This window comes from Drosophila mauritiana, chromosome X (assembly GCF_004382145.1).
Source record: "Drosophila mauritiana strain mau12 chromosome X, ASM438214v1, whole genome shotgun sequence".
Lineage (NCBI taxonomy): Eukaryota > Metazoa > Arthropoda > Insecta > Diptera > Drosophilidae > Drosophila > Drosophila mauritiana.
Window position 1 is genome coordinate 6,113,088 of NC_046672.1, and position 17,989 is coordinate 6,131,076.

The window sequence follows — 17,989 nt, forward strand, 5'->3', positions numbered from 1 at the left end:
CATGCATACAGGGCTTAGCCGTAAGCCGCTGAGAGATTTCAGATAAGGACTTTTGGGCGACTACGTCAAACGCTGACGGACTCCTTTCTATTATCTGCATTTTTACAAGTTACTGGTAAGCTTATACAACTTTTTTTGTTTCACGAATTAATTTTGTAATAAGAGAAGTTTAACGTTGAAGATAGTTCGCGTTATGTTGCATTTATTCATTGGTTCTCATTTCGTGTTTTGGCGACACGTGTAAACGTGTTGCACTGAGCGTTGCTCTCACTGCGCATGCGCGCTCTCTTTTTCTCGACGGAGAGTGAGAGCACCATACATACACTTGCAAAAATTGTAACGGAACTAGATCAGAAAATCGTGGGTGTGATTAATTCAGTTTATTGATCAACAACATGCAACTTATACAATAATAACACAATAACATTAGAAAATTGCATTACAATTATTTGTTAAGTATTTAGTAAAATACCTACATACCTAACTAATATGTTATTAAAATGTTATACGGTGCGTATAAGTGATAAGATTGTTGAATATGTTGTAGGTGGAGTAAATATGAGTAAGTGCAACGATGCGTATGAGTAATACGTTGTAAAAGAGTTTTACGCTAGCATATGCACTTACATCAGGTTCTTGTTCTCTCGCCACTCTCTCAGTGTACTCTCCCGCCAGTCGGTCAGCGTATAAGTAGAGGCGGCCACAGCGGGACGGCCTCAAAACGAACAGAGCCATCGAACGGTGAAGGTGCGCGCATCAAAACTCTCCCCCGCAAAAACCAAACAGAAAAAAGTGAAGAACGAAAACCGAAAAGAAAACGAAAATACAAGAAAATCCAAGCAAAACGAGCCGAAAGACCGTTTTATTTCTTTTTGTTTTGTGTTCTGAAAGAGAGAGGAAAAAAGGCGAGCAGCTGAAAGTGATCGAGATGGCGTTCATGATGCCCGTGATGAAGAACAATTACGATATTTACAAGGACACGCGTTCCCGCAAAACGTCCGAATGTTCGAATGCGAGTAGTAACGGTACAACTGCTTTGGCCACCGCTCTGGGAACGCCCGCCCAGGGACAACAACAACAGCGACGCCGCAAGGTGTCCGAATGCAAGTCGGAGAGCTTCGCCACCTCACCATCGCACGGTCAACTGGGCGTGTCCTCCGCCCACCAAAGGATGCAAATGCAGCGCTGCCACAGTTCGCGCGCTTTTCCGCGCAACGCATCGCGCAGTTCGCACGGTTCGCTGCAGCAAATGGTGTCGCCCACGCGCAGTAGTCCGCCCAGCCGCTCGCACACCGCATCCGCACTGGAAAGGCAGGCGGCCGCCCAGGCAGCCGCTATTAATCAAAAGCAACAACAGTCGGCCGCTGCAGCTGCTGCTGTGGAATCTTCCAATGATTATACCAAGTTTCATTTGCGTTTGGTCGACAAGCTGCGCAAGTCGTTTCGCAAGGATAGCGGTAAGCGGTCATGAGAGCAGCGCAATCACAGCAACAACAACCAAAACTACGACAACAACAATGCCAGCAGCAGCAGCATGGCGCTCCTTTCCATTGCCCACAACAACAACAACGACAACAACGGAACCGGGTGGAAAGTTAGTGACGGTGCCGATGCCATTTCCAGAGGAAGATCGCCTGGAAGAGATGTGGAGGAGTGCAGTGCTGCAACGGCACTGGAAGCGTGCGCGAGATCAGCCGAAGCGGCAACACACAGAGAACGAGAGAGGGGCATGGTCAGTCGCTTGGGGATACGCTTCCGGCGTTACTGTAGATTCCTGGCCCACTCCCCCCATGGAGGCGCTGCTCCGCCAGAGGACGAGACAGAGGCGGAGGCTAGCTCCTTGGAGCAGCTGACCGGCAGCAGGAGCAGCAGTCGCAGTCGCCGACGGCGCAGCAGCAGCATTGGGAGCGCCGGCAGCCGGCTGAAGATGCGACTGCGGCGCTGCACTTCATCGCCAGGATAAGAGCGAGATGGCACTGATGATGGTCGGAGCGACAGAGAACGAGAGAGAGAGGACAGACTGGAAGTGAAGTGCAGAGGAAGAGAAAGAGAAGTGCAGTGGCGTAGCCAAGTGGGAAAGGGGGTCGGGTCACAACAAAGAGTCACTTAACCTAGTTATTATTTGCCCCCCGGGAAAGAGGAAAGTGAGTTGGCGTACAGAGTTGTTGGTGCAAATTAGATTGGGCATAATCTACATAATCTATACCTAAATCAATTTCGGTGTACATATGCAAACTACTTAAATATCTACATATATATACAAGCTAAAGTCCCAAATGTATAATTACATTAATTATATGTATTTATGTATGCCAGGCTTCCAAATAGAGAATAGAGAGCATAGAACCTATCCCAAACCCAAACCAAAACCTCTCCCAAATAATTCAAACTTTTTTTGTACTTGCGGTTTCGCGACAAGAGGAAAACAGAGAATTGCAACTGCCAATTGCATTGTATAACAAAGACCACATCAGCAACAACCCACAACAAGACAAAACGCTTAGGAAAATAACAAGCAACCAGAAGAAAAGAACCACGGATTTTTACCCTTCATTTTATAATTGCATAATTACGAAGAGCAATTGACAATATACTTTTGAAAGCATTGCGAACAAAAACAAAAAAAATCAAATAAATAGAAAAAAACGAAGCAGCTGAAAACAGACTTAATATCGTATACATATACACACATGTACTTGTAAAAAAAATTATATATACAAAAATGTACCTAGATAACAGCTACTTTTAAGCAACAATTAATATTATTCGTTTTTTTTTCTTAGCTAGTAATTTTGTAATTACACAAACATACACGGCAATCGAGAAATGAAAAAACTCTGACAAAAAAAACCAAAATAAATAAAAAGTAACGAACTATATGAAAAGAAAACCTATATATGTAATTTTATTTTGCACGCGAAAACATTTAAATGTCAGCAGAGGGAGAGAGACAGATAAAGAGAGAGAGAGAGTGAGAGGGAGAGGGAGCAAGAGAGCAAATTGCAGCTGCAGCCAAGTGCGCAGAAAATGCGTTTCGTGGGGGAGGGGAAGACCCCATTTCGGCCGCAATTAGACCCACGCTCGCCATCCCACTCGCGCCCTTTGGCCTCTCCCTCGCACACGCTACTCTTCATGGGAATGGGAATGAGGCATGCGGAAGCAGAAGAAGCGCATCGCGAAGAAAGGCGAAAATATAAGAAAGAGAGATGGGCTGCACAGTGATCCCCCGATAGCAAAACTTCCAATATGTGTGTTTTATACCATTTCTATCATTTCATTTTCATTTCATTTCGCATATACCCGAAACAGAAGTGGTATGGCGATGCTGCAACCTTGACCTTTGGACGCAGCAGCGACGAATTGAATTGCCTGAAACAATTTGGCGTGTGTCATATAGCTAAAATCTAGTGTTGTACTTGTGGGACATTCGTGGGGATGCTTTCTATGCGACACCATGGCACACATTTCAAATCTAGGCGAAACCTATATAGAAATATTTTCATAAACATTCTGCGTTTCAATTTCAATTAGAGAATTAATCAAAAGACGATCGAGCGATGGTCCGAAATAGATGTACAACGATGTATGTAGATATATTATTTATATACATTTGTGAGTCGGTGGTTCTCTTTCCATTCCTCTGCCGATTTTTCAATTTAGGTTTGTTTGTGATTTGCGCATCTAAAATTGCAATCGCAACTTAGTTGAATGCACATAAGTGTACATAAACCTAGTATCAATGGCAATAGTGCAATGCAAACACAGTTGCACTTGATTAAATATTATGAAAATATGATTCTTAGAGTTGCAGAAATATTCACAGAGCTGCAATGAAACTTTAAACAGATTCTATCTCGTCTTAAGATAATTAAGGAAAGCAAACCCTTGAGATCCCCCCGCCTCTTTGAAATCAATTGAGATATGTGTATGTATGTACATATGTATCTATGGTTTGTGGATGCCTTATCTGTTTGTTTATCCCCGCAATTTGCCCAGTCAGCTGTTATCTTTTGATATTCTGGTGTTTTCTGGATCCGGTTCGAGTTGGTTGGCCAACAGATTTTCAACTTCACACGGCTGTAAAAGGCGATACGCAGTTGGACATCTAAATATCCGGCATAAATACATATATGTACTATATCAGATAGTTTAATGACATGCATTCATAAATGTCATATGTTTGATTTAGTGGCCCTGCCATGGTTTTTGGGGCAAATTAATGACTGTATAATGTGCATGTGATGCCCATTTGACTTATGTACATACATATGTACATTACTCAGATATGATTGTGATTTCGATGCATTGGTGCTGATTCGTGTAAGGCGAGATTTGCCCGTCTTGTCATCGGTTATATCACCATTGTTGTTGACCTGCGGTTGTGCAATTCCTTTCGCCAATGTCAATCGAATGCTACATCTATATACATTTCTCTTCCTACCCATGGAAATTTCCCATCTGCCTGCTTGTTTTCTCCATTGTCAGCATAAACAACACATTCGGTGCATCAACAAAACAGCAATCCAACCTAATTGTCGGGGAATATACATACTATATATATATATCTAGTTTTGGAATTTGAGAACCCTTGATACCGATTTGGTTAGCATTCAATTTCATACAACATCTTATAGATGGAAATCTTTAGAACTATTAAATATTATTTTTGGATAATATTCCATGTACATAATAAGCTTAACTTTTGTTGCAGATAATATTAATATTAGTAGCCATTTATAGTATATTCTAAGCAGGGTCCTTACATCATTTTACATAATTTTGTTATTCTTTTCTTTTTTTGCCGCTTCTTGGTTTTCCCTGGTTCTTCTACAAAAAAATATCTGTTTTTGCTACTGTGAGGTTTTTCTGTTCCCCACGTTTCGATCTTTTTTTATTCGCTGATTTACGAATCACTTGAAGACGAGTGACAGGCGGTTTGAAAAAAAGGGGGTGGGGGCATGGGAATGGGTGGGGTAACTATTGTGTTTCTATGTTTATGCGAGGCAACAGGTTTTTATTGGAATTAAACCCCTGCAGCCCCACTGCCCCGCCATTCTTTTCTTCATTGTTTTAGCTTTTTTGCGTTTTTGAGCTGTGCGCGTGCCGCATTCAACGTGATGCTGAATTGAACATTTATTGAACAATTTCCAGTTCGATCCTCTTATATGGTAAGCGCGATACAATGACGCCAGCAATGTGTGTGTTGTGCTGATTAACCCCTGGATGCCCCATTCCCGCCACCAAGCAAAGAGTAATTTGATTACGTGGGTTCAGTTTTTGCGGTTGGTCAGTTCAGTGATTATCTAATTGCAGAGTGTAACACCGAGAAATTTTGTATTATGAATTTGCATTGCTCAATGCTTTGACCAATAACAATTTATATAGAATAACGAAAAGGATCAAGGATAAGCATGCAAGGATAGGAGTTTTCATTAGAATGTTCCAACAACAAGTACAGTTGCCCCCTGCGTTGATAGTCGTTGTTTACGTTTCGCGTGTTTTAATCTTTTGGCAGCCTCCATTGTTTACCCCGATCTGTTGTTTAGCCCAAGATCAAGGTGATGTTGCCTAACCCGAATTGCATTGACGTCACCACATCTGGCCCAGAGGACCAACTAACGTGGCTTATCCTGATGCCAGGGGTCAGGGGTGAGTTGACATTCGTTTATATTTATTCACTGTTTTTTTTTTTGTTGGCGTGGCCGACAACTGTCAACGGGAATTAGCGACAAACTGACGACAGCAAAATGGACGGAAAGTGGAAAACGAGATAAGCGCACTTAAGTGTAACCAACGAGGATAATACGTAACGTACGAGTCGTGAGTGAAGAATCCTTTAAGCTGTACCGTGCAATAAAGTACTCAATTAAATACAATTTACATAGAATATGCATTCTATTACCATATTTATAAAAAAAAGTATTTCATATTAATCAAAAATATATGCACATTACTTTTGCTCAAATTTTATGTTTCCTGTATTGCTTAATGTTGCTTCTCTGCTTAATCTGAATCTAAGACTAAGATAAATCATTTCAATATGAAAACCCACAGTCACGCGCCTCTTTCTTTTTCTTGTTCACTCCATCGAAATTAATGTGACTCAATCAGGAATCGAATTAATGTTCTCAATTGAACAAACCGGCCAAGAACGAACAAAAAAAAATCGCCCATCTGCATTGTCAGTGGAAAATTCCCAAAATCTCGCTAGAAAGGGACGGCGAAAGAGAGCAAGGATTACGGGGGCGTTGCAGGGGGTGTGGCCGGAGGCAAAGGGCACAGCTTTCGCTCTGCTCATCGATTAAACAACGCGAATGAGCAGGGCGAGGAGAAGGACGCGAAAAGGACCCGTTATCCTGACCTAGTCAAAGTTCGCCTCTCTCGCGCTCTCTCGAGCGCAGTGACATTTACTCTATTGCCTGCTCTTCTGTTCTCGCTCTCTTTTTCTCTCGCCATATGCGTAGAGTGGGTGGCCCACAGGGGGGCTTCCCACCCTAGCCCTTTCGCAAAGTTCAAACCCATTACAGTTATTTAATTATTGCATGTCAAAAGTGCATGTTTTAGTATGCGCTAATTAATTTACGTGTGCATTCATTTGATTATCCAGTATAAATTGACAAAAAGTTGTGTAACTAAATGAATTTAGCAAGCTTTTTGGTTTTACAGTGTAAAATTGACCAATGCATTAGTTTAAAAAGGTCAAAACACCACTGATTGCCGATCGTGTGAGACGGGCCATCTTTGTGGAACCTAAATTGTGTATGACTTTTCAGCCGATAAGAACTGTAGATAAGCCGCTGAACGAGATCCTCTATAAAAAGTAGAGATGCTTAAGCATACTCTCACTGTGCTATTTAAAGGCAGACAGGCGGCGTTCTTCTTGAAATACTTATACCAAAATATCGCTTGAAAGTGAGTAAATAAGTTCTGAAGTTCTGAATATACGGATAAAATACACCCCACAAAAAACTGTTTCAACCACACCCATGCCAATCCTGTTATCCGGTTTCCTCTCTGTTCTGAATTCCTACCCCATCATCCCCACCACTTTCCCACTCTCCTGCTCTCTTTTTTACTTCTGATTTTTTGAAACGTGTGAGCCAGCACGTAGCCAAAAAAGCTGAAAAGGGGGGAAATGTAAGCCGGCTTTGGTCCCGTGACCCCTGCGACTTGCCTTTTGGCCCGTGTCAAGGACATTCACCCGTATCCAGCCTTCGATTAGCGGCATTTATCGATTTCCGTCCTGCTTCAATTTCCATGTGACACTTTCCGGCGTTTTCATTGTTTGCCATTACAGTCAAAGTGCAGGTTTTGAGTGCAAATATAATTGCCCAGGTGAAAATGAATATTACAACGTTTTGGCCTTGGCTTCAACGCGGGGTCAGTGATCCCCCCCACCTCGGCTAGCCCCCCTTGCCCACACACCAGACTTGTTGTTGTCTCGCTTACACATAAAAAACAGCACCCTTGGTTACATTTACGTATTTACAACTATTTTTACAAATGGAAATTTTGTCAATCTGTCTTAATTTCTTGGTAAATATTGGATATAATCATATGAAATGAAATAATTAGTTTAAATTGATCATTTTAGGACCAACATCGTTTTCTTGCTGTGCACTTAATCGCCTTGTCTATTTAAGCGATTCGAAAACAAAAACGTGCTACGAATTGGAATGCGAAAGGAGAGATAGAGAGACAAAGCGAAAGAGAAGAAGAAGACCGCAAAAGGCATCGAAGCGAGCGCGGCTTAAGAACGTGTGAGCAAAACAAACGGGCCGAGGGAAAAGAGAAAAAACAAACGTTTCAAGTGAAAGTCGAACACAAAAACAGAAAAGGAGAAGGCGAACAGAGCAAATTGGTAAGAAATGAAATTGAAGCCAAGCCAACTTGCTCTTCTTTGGTATGTTGGCCACAACAACAACAACAACCAGCGACTGCGACGCCGACTGAGAGCCACTGTAACCAATTAGGGTGAACCTTAATAGGCTGGTTGAGAAAATACCCCACACATAATATACATTACTCATACAACCCGTAGCCCCTTCTTAAATAATATCTATACAAATTAAATCCTAAAAACATGTAAATATGCATAAGCAATACATTTCGAGACCATAGAGCAGTTAAGACTCTGTAAATGTATTCAACTGAAGCTGACAACACTGCGTATGAGTGATTACTAATACGCATAGGTTCCGTCATTACTTTTAGCAATCCTTTCTAAATAAATTCCTTTATTTTATGTTTATTACCATCATCCAAGCAACATAATATGTAATTTAGCTGCACAAAGATGGCAATCAGGTCCACCCTAGTGCATATGCAACGGCGGCAGAGGCAGCATGTTAATAACAGACGCCTCGGAATAATTTTTTTCAGGTTATTTCTGACGCGTTAACACGGCTCGGAACCGCTGGATGTCGAAGTCAGGCGCTGAGCAATTGGACTCCACCGCAGTCAGTTGGCCAAGATCGCGCGAGAGGCTTAGACACACGGAGGCAGTGGCCCAGTAACTAGACTTTCAGATCACCCGTACTAACTGATCGAGCAAATATAGTCGGCCGCCCATGGGAAATGTGCGAAATCGCCACCTGACTGACATCCCCCCAAAAAGTTGTTAGTTGATACTATTACAGCACTCAAAAAAAAACACATCTTTTCATACGGGTAAGTCTTTGGTGGACTAACGATTCTTTAAATCGTCTTTAGGAAACTGGAACATTTCTTCAGTGCTATGTACAAAAATCGAATTGAATTTCCATTTTGATAAATCAATAACTTATTTGGCCGAAGGAAAAAGTTCAGGTGTTAATTCCATTACCATAGAGAAAGTTCTTTTGGCTCGAAATTTGACCGACTTGCACACATTCCCTTAATTCAATTATATTTGAATAATTAAGATAGTTTTAGGTTTCTATAAAAACTCAAAACAAGGTGCAGCTTAATGTTAATTAAATGAAATGAATTCTCTCGCACTTAACATTCCAATGCATAAACGATCATTCGAATTGAATACAATCTAGCTTAGAATAGTTTATGAATTTGTAGTTCGGTCTGGATAGCAATTACTCGTTAAGTTTCCAATACCAACCGGTATCCAAAGTCTAAGCGCTCAATTTGATTGAGCCATTTTAAAAAATGCCCGATTCTAGACAGAATTGTAATGAAACTTAACGACTTTTTAACCCAAAATGATTTGCCAGCAACGAGCAATTTAAGTGAATTACGAGAAACCAGTTGCTCAGTTGCTCAGGTGCAAAACCACTCGAGATTTCGGGGTCACGGGGGCCTTCAACTTGCTCACCTAACCGACCCCTCCCCGTCCCTCCCCGCCGGTGGTAATCGTGGCCTCTTGACTTATTTCTTTTGTACCCTACCCCTTTTTCGCTTTTAATAGGTTAACTTACAACTTTCTTTTCCTCCCTCTCTCTCTTTCTCTCTTACTCTCTTGTAGAATTCGACTAAAGCGGAAGAGAACAGTGCCGGGAGAAACCAGAGATTCAGTATCGAATCCATCGCTTAGCCAGCTATGTCGGAGGCTGCCACGCCCCCAGGATCAGTGCCAGGAACAGTATTCCCACCTGGTTTCGATCCCGTCGCCGAATCGGTGGAGAAGACTCTCTGCTTCCGGGGTTTTTGGGCCTGGGCCGTGCTGATACTGTTGATTGCCCTGGGCATATCGCTCTTCATGTGGCTGCTGCGCAAGTGCATCCAGGGACCGGCCTACCGGAAGGCCAATCGCATCGATGGCAAGGTGGTCATCGTCACCGGCTGCAACACGGGCATTGGCAAGGAGACGGTCCTCGAGTTGGCCAAGCGGGGTGCCCGCGTCTACATGGCCTGTCGGGATCCCGGACGGTGTGAGGCCGCACGCCTGGATATCATGGATCGCAGTCGCAACCAGCAGCTCTTCAATCGCACCCTCGATCTGGGCTCCCTGCAGTCGGTGAGGAATTTCGTGGAGCGCTTTAAGGCGGAGGAATCCCGGCTGGATATACTGATCAATAATGCCGGCATTATGGCCTGTCCCAGGACCCTCACAGCCGATGGCTATGAGCAGCAGTTCGGCGTCAATCATCTGGGACACTTTCTGCTCACGAATCTGCTGCTGGATCGCCTGAAGCACAGCTCGCCCAGTCGCATTGTGGTGGTCAGTTCGGCGGCACATCTCTTTGGGCGAATCAACCGCGAGGATCTGATGAGCGAGAAGAACTACGGCAAGTTCTTTGGGGCGTACAGTCAGTCCAAGCTGGCCAACATCCTGTTCACCCTCAAGCTAAGCAACATCCTCAAAGGCACCGGCGTAACGGTGAACTGTTGTCATCCGGGCGTGGTGCGCACCGAGCTGAATCGCCACTTTGCCGGTCCCGGCTGGATGAAGAGCGTACTGCAGACGGGCTCGCTGTACTTCTTCAAGACACCCAAGGCTGGTGCCCAGACCTCGCTGAGATTGGCGCTGGATCCGCAGTTGGAGAGCTCCACTGGTGGCTACTACTCGGACTGCATGCGCTGGCCATTGGTTCCGTGGGCCCGGAATATGCAGACCGCCGACTGGTTGTGGCGGGAGAGCGAAAAGCTGGTGGGTCTGCCACCGCTGGAGCCACCTCCACCTGGCCAGAGCCCCACCCAGAATGGCAATGGCACTCAAAACGGCAATGGTAGTGCCAGTGCCAGTGCCACTGCCAATCCCGCTTCACGGGAAATGCAATCCGTGGAAACGGTCGTGGTCAATCGTTCGTAGTCGTGGTCAGAGTCCTTCAATGGAGTGCAGACCTTGCTCTTAATTAAATTCCCTGTAATATGGCGTGCTTGAGTACCCTTGGGAATACCCAGTGCGGAATGAGGCCGATTCGGGTCTGATTTATAGAGAGTATAGAGTATATTATATATTTTTGATTTTCACATGAGATTATTGAAAGAATTCGGTTCTTGAAATAGTATAATCCACATTCTATATTAATTAACTATGCTGAAATTGCTAATTTCCCAGGGTATTTGAGTATTCGGTCAATCGAAGTTTGCTTGCATACTCTCTTGTTTTTTTTTGTCGCTCTCGTTCTGTACATAATTTTAAGGAAAAGAAAACCCATTAAAATTAAAGTTAAACCTGACATGCAATCCTGTTTTGGACTCTCCTCTTTCTGTTGCTCTCTACCTTCCTGTAAAACCCCTCTCCCCCCTCTCTCTTTCACAGCAACAAAAAGAAAGAGCAAGAACGAAACAATAACAATCAGCATAAAGCGAACAATTTACGACAACAAAGCGAAATCAATGGAAACGCTGACTGCGCTGCTGCATCCTCTGCTGCAGCGGTCGCTGCCACTGCACTTTCGTGTGCGAGCGAGATGGCAAGGGGCGGTGGAGGAGGCGTAGGGGGAGAGCAAGAGCGTGAGTAGGTGAGGTGAGTAAGCCCGGTGAGTGGGAGAGCGAGTGAGTCAGTCAGTCAAGTCAGTCAGTCGCTCTGCTTTCTGCTGCAGTGGGCGAAACAGTGAAATAATGAACAGAAGTAATATCAATTAAAAATAGAATTTCCAGCTTGAAAGAAGCAAAACCTATAAATAAATTTTCCAAGACATCAACGATATTCGAGCAAGTGCAACCACTGTGCACTTGTTCGCTGATCCACATTAGCCATTAGCATTAACGAAAATCACATAAAACCATAAAGTGAGCAAGCGAGCGAGCGAGAGCTAGGTGCCGCCCAGGTGCGAGCGAGAGCGCAGCTGTGCAATTAAACCCATGCAGGCCCAAGGGGGTCGTTCTGGTGTGCTGGCAATCGAGGTGTGCCAAAAAAGTGAAAATCACAGAGTCGATCAATTAGACGCGGCAAATCTGAATGTAACGATGAAATTAATGCACTTTTAATGGGCTCGCTCTGAACAATTACTTACCTACTTTTGAAGCACATTTAACAACATTTATGATGATCCAAAGTTTTCATTCAGTGGCGTATGTATGTAGTTAGTTGCCAACAATATTTTGGGATATTTAATTTTTTTTGCTGAAATATCCAACTAATTATATCACAATGCCAAAAACTCTTGTTTCAAATGCACATACATATGTATTCATTATTGTAATAAAATATAATAATAATATAATATATATTCAATTGGGTTCTTCTGGGGTTAAGTGAAGTCGCTTCAATTACACGAAAAATTGCAATGGAAATTTCCACTCGGGAATGACTGTCTTTTGATTGCCTACTGCCCCCCTTTCGTCACCCAGCCAAGCGCCCCAAAACACCCCCAAATCATACACAACACCCCCCACCATCACCCCCCGAACAGCTGTTGCATTGACTGAAATCCCGGCGCCAAGTGAATTTGATCGATAAGACGCGCAAAATGAAAGGCGGGAAGTGCGGTGAAAAAAAAAAACGGTGTAATGACGAAATAGCGGGAAAATGCTTGAAAAAAAAAATTTTGTATGTAATTTGAGCGGTTGAGGAGGGGTAATAAATCAAAATTGAAACAGGTGTTCTGCCAAAAGGGACCATTATCATTAATGCCACCAAAATACTATCGCATTTCATTTAACCAAATGTCAGGAATTTTCCAGTAACTACTACTAGCATTTGACTGCTTTGCATTTAAAAAAAAGGGTGGGTAAGTAGCTGTCAATCAATTTAAGCCAATCACTCAGTCAATCATCATGGGAAAGCAATTTAAAAGTGTTAGTAAATATGAAATACTTTTGAATAATGTATTGTAGTTGATATGGGAAATATTTGATATTTCCCATATGTTTGATATTTGATACTTGATTTCTTTGGATATTTTAAGTAGTCATAACATTGATAAGCCAAACTGAGACCTTCTTGAAAGCACGTTTTCGGATAAAATGGGTATTCAACCCAGTGGTTTCCCTTCATACTTGAAATTCAAATCGATTCGACGATGGAAGATTCGAGAAACTTTTGCTTACGTAGAAACTTCGCATAAGTATTGCTATAGCATCTCGATAAGTTTCCAGCTCAAGTTTGCGATGTCTGCAACTGTAGAAATTTGTAGAACTGCAAAGTTTCACTGGAAGCGGCGCGATAAGCCGAAAGTATAACCTACCACAATATCCTACCACAATATCCAATACAATACATGTTCCTTTGACAAAAAAAATACACGTCATATTTGCACGATTAAATCCACCACATTCAACTTGAGATTGCCCATAACTCTTACAATATGAAATATAAACTTCTTTGTAAGCCGTAATTTATTCTGATGCAATTGGTAGGTGGCACTCATTCATCTGGATGAAAACGTGATTGCCACGTTGGGCTCAATCAGTCACAGATTCGCATTTACATACATACATATATCTACATACATATACTTTTTACCCACTCCAGCGATCAGAAATTGATGATTGGATGGGCAGCGGAACCCCCATGTAGTAATAAATACAGAACTTTGGAATTTTGTACCCTCCACTGACGCAATTGACTTCGGATACTTAGATTGCAATCTTGGTGCTCAAGTGATGGTGCGTCATTAACCCTTTTCCACTCCATGTAACTATTTTTGTTTACGCAGATACTTCAGAACTTTCAATGCCGGTTTCTTTGAACTAAAACTAGATGATTGTTCTTCTGATTTCACAATAATGTAAAATATTACACATTATAATCAGTTTTAGTGTACAAATTTTAAAGGCACTCAAAAGTCTTCTGTTTAAAATATTATAATGTAAGATAAATATTAAGCTATTCGGATAAATATAGCTAGGTAAATAGTAGTTAGAGGGTTAACGAAGCAAAAACTTTCCATTCATGGGAATTCGCTGAATGATCTTCAATTGGCGAACGGCTGAGTCAGTTACGAGCTTTTCCGACAGCGCCGATCGCTCGTCAATCGGCGATAATTGGTTCAAGGTCGTTTTTGTTGGTGGGGGGTTGGGGGTCGTAAATAGAAATGCCGTGAAAAACAAAAGAAACTCTAAGTGCAATTCCACATATAGCAGCACTAATTTTAGATTTGCTGAGACGCTGGCAAATTTTTTAGTGACCATTGAGCAGCCGAAAGCAGAAATTGCTTGGCGACGTGACAAATGCAGTGGCGAAAATAATCTCGCCCATTTCCCTGACATCTTCCTCACGACAGGGCACGTCTTGATGTCTTGAAATCGCTGAAAATACAGTGGGAAAAGGGGCTAAAGGGGGTTCACCCAGCAGTAGTTTCACTCCCATGCGGCTTATATACGTATCACAGGCATTAAATGTTCGGCCTGGCTTACATCCATTACGTTTTCTACATACCAATATACATCCCAATATCAATAAAAACGTATTTTGACAATAAAGATTTTATTAGAACTAGAATTAAATTTTTTGAATTTTTTTAAATTTAAAATACGTTTAAATGCGCGCCAAACGGCCGGCGTTGCCAGCTTGTCGGTAGCTACCGATAACAGAGTCGATTACAGTGCCGATTAACGGCGGTCATCGGGAAATACCAAATGTGAGAAACGTACTAAAAAATCGCTGACGCGGCGGGCCAGACCGCATGCAGCTCCACTTCCAGTGTCCACCATCTTGGCCGAAGTTGCCACAAAAGTAGAATCGTGACGGACGGCAAATAATTGCAAAACGCATAGTGTTGACTATTGTGGAAAAAACCCATAGCGAAAGGCCGCCAAAAAGAAGTTGGCAACAAAGCAGGCGGGGATTGGATACCGATTCCAGCTGGGCCACAAGGTGCTCGAATTTGATTTCAATTTCGATTCCAGCCGTCAGACAGAGACAGCGCGTCAGCAGAGTGCGAGAGGGAGAGGCAAAGGCAGAGCAGAGTTGTCGCCGGAAAAATCATACTGTCAAAGTAAGAAAATCAAAGCCTACTGTGAAATCAATCGAACTTCAGATTTTGCCGAAACAGGTCGCAAGTCATCGCTTATTCAAAGCCAACTCGATATGAATGCCAAGCGCGTGAAGTATTCCATGGTGAAGGAGGAGATCGTGCCCGTGCTTATCGAGCAAGAAACCGAGGTGGATCCCGAGGAGGAGCCGGAGGAGGAGCCCGAGGAGGACGAGGAGCACGTTCAAGACGACGACGGTCAGGAGACGCAGTATACGTATGCCTATACCACCGGCGACGACGATGACACCGAAACTGCGGTTGTGACCCTAAGCGATCGCGACCACGAGGCGCTGGTCAACGCCGAGGAGGTAATTATTGATGAGAACGGTCACGCGGTGACCCTGCAGGAGCTGGTCGAGAACAGCACTGTCGAGGAGGTGGAGACCATCGAACAGGGCGATGGCACACACACCATCCTTCATATTGTGCCCAATATTCATGGCGAAGAGGTCGAGGAGGATGAAGAGCTCGAGGATGGCGAGGAGATTGACAATGACGATGAGATTGTAACCGTCGACCACGAAGGCGCCGAACTGGAAGTTGAAGATGACGAGGTGGGCTCTATTGTGTTCGAGAGTACCATCGACCACGCCGAACAAGATCCGTATGGTCGCAACAAGACCTTCTACTGCCCCAATTGCGGCAATTGCTACAGCGCCGCCGGCTCCCTGAAGCTTCACATGCGCGCCTGCCTGCGTCAGAGGAACGAGATCTCCAGCGATGAACGCAAGTGCAAGGTGTGCAGCAAGGTCTTCAACTCGGTTGCCTACCTCAAGGAGCATATGATGCGGCACACGGGCGAGCAGCCCTTCCGCTGCACCCGCTGCTATCGCAAGTTCGTCGAGGAGGGCAAGTATACCGCCCACATGGAGTCGCACAAGCACCAGGACAAGCTCGAGGCCGAAGCAGTGGCCCTGGCCGCCCAGCACGGCGGCAAGAAGGTGGTCGTCAAGGAGTTCCAGTGCGCCTTCTGCTCGCAGAATTTCACCGTGGTCTTCGATGTTGGCCAGGTGAAGCGACGCTATGCCTGCGACGCCTGCCGCGATAAGTACTCTAATGCGGAGGCACTGCGCCAGCACAAGCAGCAAGTGGAGGAGAAGCGCGAGTTCAGCTGCGTGCGCTGCGGCCGCAAGTTCGTTTTCGAGGGCTTCCTTCAGCGCCATCTGCCCACCTGCGATGGCAGCATCAAGCGTCGAAGGGACATGAAGTAGAGACGGCCACAACGTGATGTGCACTGGCGGCGTCGGCAGCAGCTGGAGCCGGCGCGTGAGGAGCAGGAGTCGCCGCCGCCAGTGCGTTACGTTGTTATCAAGCAGGAGTACATAGATGAGGAGCAGTAGGATTAGCTGGAGCACGAGCTAGTTTCTAATGGTTCGCCCATGCAGAACTCAGCCGCTAGCCGCCAGGAGGAGCCAAGAGGAGCAGCTGCTGTTTATCTACACGCAAAAACAAATCCACACCCTTCTTGTTTTGGGAGCCCCAACTGGGGCCACTATCGTCAAGCGATTCCAAAGGAAGGGTTTATCTTTTACCTAAATGTATACAAATACACACACACACACCGTTGTTTATATTATAATTTCAGGCCAGCTCTGCGGTTCACAATTGAAGATAAAAGCAGAATCAGCAGACGTTGGACACAGACGGATGTCGATCATGGCCAATGTATAGAATATATATTACTTACTTTTAATTACGACTACTTAATCTTAGAGCTCACGATCACCCGCTATTGTGTAATAACACGAAACTTCAAATACTGACACAAAACGAGCGTCAAATCGATGTTGAATTCAATAAAAAAAATTAAAATTAATCGAGTATGTTTTTTTAGTTGTGCAAGATTCCTTCATTGCTATTTTAATAATCCCTATTGAATCATAAGCATTTCTTAGTGTTTTATGTGGTGGATTTATTGTATTGTTTGCTTTTTTTACTAAACGCTAACTATGCATTCTTTGTGAGAAGCAGCAGATTTTCAATAAAATTTTAATTTGTGTGTGTCCCCAGCATCTGGGATTCCCCTCTGTTGGGGCCACCAAATCCATCTAATTTGGCCATTTTTGAGCACTGCCCGCGGGCTGTTTTGCAGCTGGACGGCAACGCCCCCGTTCGGAAAAAACCTCTGGCTACCTCGGTGGTCCAGCACAGGATTTGGATTAAACAGAGACAAAGAGAATCGGTATTTCAGCCAATCTGATCTGACATTATAATTGGTCGATACTTTCTTTTTTGGCGCTTAGGCGGATGATCTACAAACAAAAAGGTGCGGGCTTAGGCATTAACTAATCCATTAACTAGGCCGATTTAGGACCAGAGCTTCAAGTGGGCACGCTTGGCGTACGACTTCCAGTCGGAGTGGGCGTAGAACTCCTTGAAAATGGGCGTGACCAGGGTATCCTCGGGCAGGGTCTTGAAAACGGGCTCACCATACCAGGTGCCCACCTCCCAGCCGGGCACGTTCTTCATCAGCTCGGCCTCCTCATCCCGATTGCGTCGCAACTGGCGCAGGAATTCGCGATCCCGCTCGGCGACCAAAATGGGAAAGATGACATTCTGGGCGGAACGCATCTCGATCTCGTCGCGCTTCACCTTCTTGGCGGTCAAGTAGTAGATTCCCAGGCCAACGGTTGTCACAACCACATAGGTGCCGATGGTGGTGAAGCCTGCCAAGGGATTGATATAGTTACGAGCACATATATGAGTAGATCAATCGGGTTTGGAGATGCTCACCTGTGAAGTAGCTCTTTGGTGGCACGCGGGCAAAGGGGATCTTCTTGTAGCCGCCCGGCGGTGGAAGGTCCTGTTTCGGGGGACAATGCGGCACGGCCGTCGCCATGGTGACTCCTCCTGTGGGACAATGTATTTATCAGTCGGCTATTTGGCCGGCAATCCTGAGACTTACGCTCAGATAAAGGGAAAAAATCTGTTGAATTGTCAAAAAAATGACGTTTTTTGCATAACACCAAGGCAGTGTGACCTGATTTGGGGCAGGGTAAAATACCAAGTAGTGACGAAAATATACCAAAAGGTGGCACGAATACCAGAAGAGCTGCAAGCGAAGTTGAAAAATATTTTCTAACGTGAAAAGTTGAGCCAATTTATTTGATTTTTATTATATTATTATAGAA

General features: G+C 44.2%; 4 protein-coding genes across 4 annotated transcripts; 3 read left to right on the forward strand and 1 right to left on the reverse strand.

Annotated features, from left to right (window-relative positions):
* The first annotated feature begins 725 nt into the window (after nt 1–725).
* On the forward strand, nt 726–2,801 carry LOC117147024. Its single transcript, XM_033313718.1, has one exon. It carries the CDS (start codon nt 929–931, stop codon nt 1,469–1,471), a length of 543 nt encoding a protein of 180 aa, XP_033169609.1. The 5' UTR covers nt 726–928; the 3' UTR covers nt 1,472–2,801.
* A 4,793-nt stretch (nt 2,802–7,594) lies between these two features.
* LOC117147975 (retinol dehydrogenase 12) lies at nt 7,595–11,114 on the forward strand. The gene is made up of 3 exons (XM_033315124.1): nt 7,595–7,861; nt 8,383–8,670; nt 9,458–11,114. Exon 3 carries the CDS (start codon nt 9,533–9,535, stop codon nt 10,742–10,744), a length of 1,212 nt encoding a protein of 403 aa, XP_033171015.1. The 5' UTR covers nt 7,595–7,861; nt 8,383–8,670; nt 9,458–9,532; the 3' UTR covers nt 10,745–11,114.
* A 3,401-nt stretch (nt 11,115–14,515) lies between these two features.
* Nucleotides 14,516–16,664, forward strand: LOC117147473 (zinc finger protein 91). Its single transcript, XM_033314366.1, has 2 exons — nt 14,516–14,819; nt 14,877–16,664. The coding sequence occupies exon 2, from the start codon at nt 14,912–14,914 to the stop codon at nt 16,067–16,069; it is 1,158 nt and encodes a 385-aa protein (XP_033170257.1). The 5' UTR covers nt 14,516–14,819; nt 14,877–14,911; the 3' UTR covers nt 16,070–16,664.
* A 373-nt stretch (nt 16,665–17,037) lies between these two features.
* Nucleotides 17,038–17,854, reverse strand: LOC117147474 (NADH dehydrogenase [ubiquinone] 1 alpha subcomplex subunit 13). The gene is made up of 3 exons (XM_033314367.1): nt 17,764–17,854; nt 17,592–17,708; nt 17,038–17,524 (listed from the first exon to the last, which is right to left on the reverse strand). The coding sequence occupies exons 2-3, from the start codon at nt 17,695–17,697 to the stop codon at nt 17,166–17,168; spliced, it is 465 nt and encodes a 154-aa protein (XP_033170258.1). The 5' UTR covers nt 17,698–17,708; nt 17,764–17,854; the 3' UTR covers nt 17,038–17,165.
* Nucleotides 17,855–17,989: the final 135 nt, after the last annotated feature.

Coding starts and splice junctions, on each gene's coding strand:
- LOC117147024 (XM_033313718.1), top strand. CDS start 929: ATGGCGTTCATGATGCCCGTGATGAAGAACAATTACGATATTTACAAG.
- LOC117147975 (XM_033315124.1), top strand. CDS start 9,533: ATGTCGGAGGCTGCCACGCCCCCAGGATCAGTGCCAGGAACAGTATTC.
- LOC117147473 (XM_033314366.1), top strand. CDS start 14,912: ATGAATGCCAAGCGCGTGAAGTATTCCATGGTGAAGGAGGAGATCGTG.
- LOC117147474 (XM_033314367.1), bottom strand. CDS start 17,697: ATGGCGACGGCCGTGCCGCATTGTCCCCCGAAACAGGACCTTCCACCG. Junction 17,525..17,591: donor ACCAAAGAGCTACTTCACAG/GTGAGCATCTCC, acceptor ATCCCTTGGCAG/GCTTCACCACCATCGGCACC.